This window comes from Acanthisitta chloris, unplaced genomic scaffold, assembly GCF_000695815.1.
Source record: "Acanthisitta chloris isolate BGI_N310 unplaced genomic scaffold, ASM69581v1 scaffold32493, whole genome shotgun sequence".
NCBI lineage: Eukaryota > Metazoa > Chordata > Aves > Passeriformes > Acanthisittidae > Acanthisitta > Acanthisitta chloris.
In genome coordinates this window covers 22166-26018 of record NW_008666051.1, presented here as the reverse complement: position 1 = coordinate 26018, position 3853 = coordinate 22166, and the positions used below count along the sequence as shown (strand labels likewise).

The window sequence follows — 3853 nt, the reverse complement described above, 5'->3', positions numbered from 1 at the left end:
TTTTGTTTCCTATCAAAATACTGAATTTTAAAAGTTTGTCATCTAAACACACTCGTTCAAAGCCATGACAACTGCTGCTGACACTGACCTGACAGGACTGCAGTGTCACACCTCACTGCTATCTGTGGTTTTGTCTCTTTCCTGGCTCAAACACCCATTCCCATCTCTTCCTTTCCAAAGCCAAGTTTGCTCCTCCTCACACCTGCAGTCTGCAAACCCTCTGTGTGCAGTGACACCTCCTCCCTGCAGGTCTCTCCTCAGAGGAACCAACTGGTGGAACTCCTGCAGCAGGACCAGGGGACAGACTCGTCTCAGAGGAGGCTGAACAGGGACATCTACGAGTTCTGCACTTCTAAGGCAAAGACCATACAAAGAACAGAACCACTGTATGGTGATGGAAACACAACTCCTTGGAGATAAGATGCTTCACACTGGATTTCTATTGCTGCTTCTAAACACCATCTCCAGCTGTTTCTAGAGATCAAAAGGGAAGAAAGTGACTTTTTCCTATTTCAATATGCCTATGAACATGTATAAAAAGTGGTCACACCCTGCTTAGGGTCCCTGGGTCTCATTTATGTACAATAATTTAAATCAGCTCAATATATCTGTAATACCTAAAAAAAAAATTGGTTCATGATTTTTAGTCCTTCATGCACTATGAGGAAGTTCTGGATTAAAGTGATGGTACAGTGGATGTTGCTTCTGTCTGGGACTCTGGTGTCACTCCCCTGTGGAGTCTGTCAAGGATGCAGTTCTCAAATCTTTAGTTTTTTAATGGTATCAAGTCTCTTTTTCAGCAGCTCTCCAATTTCCTGAACTGAGTGATGGTAACTGCTCTGGACCTTCCCTTGCACAGTCTTTGTAAACTTTTTTTCTTCCTGCAAAAAGGCAAAGGAGAAATCAATCACTCCACAGCAAGTGTTCAAATCCTCCTTTTAACTCCCTCCACCACCACCAAGGAATCCCTGAGGATCAGTGTCCACAAAGGGAATGTCTTCAGCACAGAATCAGCAGCAACAACAGATGAGATTCTATGGCCTACAGCTCCTGGTATTGCCCAGACAGGGCTCTGGACACATTACACCCCTTCAAAACGTCTGGACACATCTTTGTGCAAAGTGTCTGGGGCTGAAATCCAGTTATCCCAGAGGGATGAACATCATCAGTCACACACAAACATCCAAAGCACAGAATCACCACAGCAGCTCTTACCTGTAAGAGCAGAGTGTCCTTGAGGGACAACTCTTCAAGTTTCAGTGCAGTCAGAATGATTTCAAGCCCTTTGATATGATCTATTACATTGGAAGTTAATGTCTGTAGTTCAGTCACATAATCCAGGAAGTGTGTAAATACAGGTGGCTACAAAAACAAACACATCTTGAATGTAGAACACACATTAGTGTCCATTCCACACCACAACTCACATCCTGTCCCTTCCCCAGTGCTGCCCAGGTAACCACTCCCAGCTAACCACTTCACCTAGGACATGTTACCCTGATTTTCCTTTCAGTATTAAAGGAGGAAAAAGGAATGTTTTCTGTACCATAGCTACACTGCTTTCTTTTTTTTTCTTCTTCTTTTTCTGCAGGTTGGATTTGAAGGGTCTGAGGACACTGTCACAGTAACTGGATACCCACAGAGCAATGGAGATCGTCTGGAACAAAGGCACAAGTGTGTTACAAGTTGCAGTCACAGGAGGCTTCTACACCTGTCTTGATGTTGCCACTGGTGGGACTCAAAGTAGTTAGAATATGCAACAATATCTCTGACCTCAGAGTGACTGAGAGACAGTTTTCAGTGTTTCGGCCCCAACATTTCTACTCTGAAATACTCCCAAGTTTCTAGTTTCTAAAGAAAAAAAAAGTACCTCGACAAAGAAGACTAAGTTTTCTAACAGGTTTGGATGAGTTTTCAAGGTGCCATCTCTGACTTCAATCAAATCACCTTTACATTTACTGAACAAGTCTGAAAAGAGGGAAGAAAAGCTTTATTAGCACACGGAGATCACTGAAATGGGTATTTCCTCCCACCCTTAGCATGCAGAGCAGTCAGGGAATGATCCCTGAGCAGGTGATGCTGAGGTCCAGCTCTCACATCCCCTCTGGGCTGTGGTTCATCACAAACAGCAGCTCCACAGCCTTTCCTGGCACTCCCAGCCCGGGGGGACAGCAGCTGCCAGCCCAGGCTGAAGGTCAGCACAGTGACAAGCGACACCCTGAGCAGGGAAAGCTTCTCTACCAGTGGAGCCAGGGGGAAATCTCAGCCCTGAGCAGGCAAAGCTCCACCACCAGTGGAGCCAGGGGGAACCTCAGCCTTGCCCTCAAGCCTCTCACAGAAGCTGCAAGGCCCAAGCACTCCCAGCACCCTCAGCAGCCAAGCTCAGAGCACCAGGGAGCACCACCTGAGCCCCCAGTGTCTATCTGAGCTACCATTTACCTGTCAGTCGTTCTACTGAAGACTTGAAACTATTCCCTATTCTTTCCTGGATTTCTGCTGAATCTTCTGGAAAAAAAAAAAAAAAAGAAAAAGAAATAAAGAAAAATGACAGCTATAAATTTTCTGCTTCCAGAAAGCTAAGAGGCATTGAAATGTAATTTAGTGTCAGCAGTTCAAAGCAAGTGCAACTGCTCTTGCAGCCTGTTTTACACCTTATTACAAGACACAGGGTACAAGAAGACTCACAAAAAGCATTAAATTAAGGCAATGACTCCCAGATAATTGGGTGTCAGACAGAAAATTAACCCCCAAGTAACACTTTTGAGTGCACAACAACAGCTCTCAAACTAACCCTCTCACTCCCTCCCACCACACATCAACCTGCTCAGCCCCAAACACTTACCTAAGCCATTGGTATCTAGCTCATAAATATCACTAACAAGGTAAAACAAGCTAGTCTGGCACTGGCAGCTGCCACTGCTGAGGAAACCAGCCATTCTGGTGGGAGGAGGGCCAAGGACAGGATACTAGGCAAGAAGCAAAGAAAAAAGGTAAAGGTGTTGCAGCTTTTCCTCATCCCCAACCCAGTCTGGCACATCTCCCAGTCCCACCCCACAGACCCAGGGGGAGGCAAGTGCAGCCTGCAGGGTGTCACATTCACTTTGCATTCCCAGGCAGGTTGGATTTGCGGGTAGCTTTTTTTTTGCTTACTGGTACCTGAATTTTTTGTTCTAGAAACTTCTTCCCTGAATCCACTGCTGCTTCCAGCTGCTGCAGGAGGGAGCGCACGGTGTCGATCCTGGAGGAGACACCATTCTCTGCAGCCTTGTCCGAGTTCTTTGGGTGCACAGAGTGACTCAGAGCTGGGAGGCCACTCACCAGCCTCAGCGTCAGAGAGCGAATTCGCAGCCACATGGTCTCCTCCTCCAGGGACAGTTTCCTATGCTCTTCAGAAATGTCCCTAGGGAAAGGCACCAAAGAGTTTCAGGCAAACGCTCTGAGCTTGCACAAGCTTCTCTCAGGCACAAAAGCTCCCCCAAAGCTATGAAAACACTGCATGAAAAGTGTGCAGGGGTGATGGGTGATGACAAACTCAACAGGAGCTCAGTGTGAGCTCACAGCCCAGAAACCAACCCAGGCCTGGGCTGCATCCAAAGCAGTGTGGGCAGTGTGAGCTGCTGCTCAAGGGAGGTGATTCCTTCCCTCTGCTCTGCTGAGTGCTACACACAGCTCTGCTGTCCCCAACATCAGAAGGACATGGAACTGTTGCAGCAAGGCCAGAGGAGGCCACGAATCTGAGAAGTGCACTGGAGCATCTCCCCTATGAGAAAGCTGGGACTGTTCAGATTGGAGAAGAGAAGGTTGTGTGGAGACCTCAGAGCAACCTGCCAGGAGCTGAAGGGGCTCCAGGGAA

The 3853-nt window shown here is 47.2% G+C and overlaps 1 protein-coding gene across 1 annotated transcript in view; it reads right to left on the bottom strand.

Moving 5' to 3' along the window:
• Positions 1 to 299: 299 nt before the first annotated feature.
• The window catches only part of NAA25 (N(alpha)-acetyltransferase 25, NatB auxiliary subunit), a 23070-nt gene continuing 19516 nt past the window's right edge, over positions 300 to 3853 (bottom strand). Inside the window, exons 17-23 of the mRNA XM_009071963.1 lie at positions 3157 to 3400; positions 2843 to 2966; positions 2440 to 2505; positions 1871 to 1968; positions 1547 to 1657; positions 1216 to 1362; positions 300 to 881 (exon numbers count right to left, since the gene is read on the bottom strand). Coding sequence (XP_009070211.1) covers positions 759 to 881; positions 1216 to 1362; positions 1547 to 1657; positions 1871 to 1968; positions 2440 to 2505; positions 2843 to 2966; positions 3157 to 3400 — 913 coding nt within the window. The 3' untranslated portion in view covers positions 300 to 758. The remainder of the gene's footprint in view (positions 882 to 1215; positions 1363 to 1546; positions 1658 to 1870; positions 1969 to 2439; positions 2506 to 2842; positions 2967 to 3156; positions 3401 to 3853) is intronic.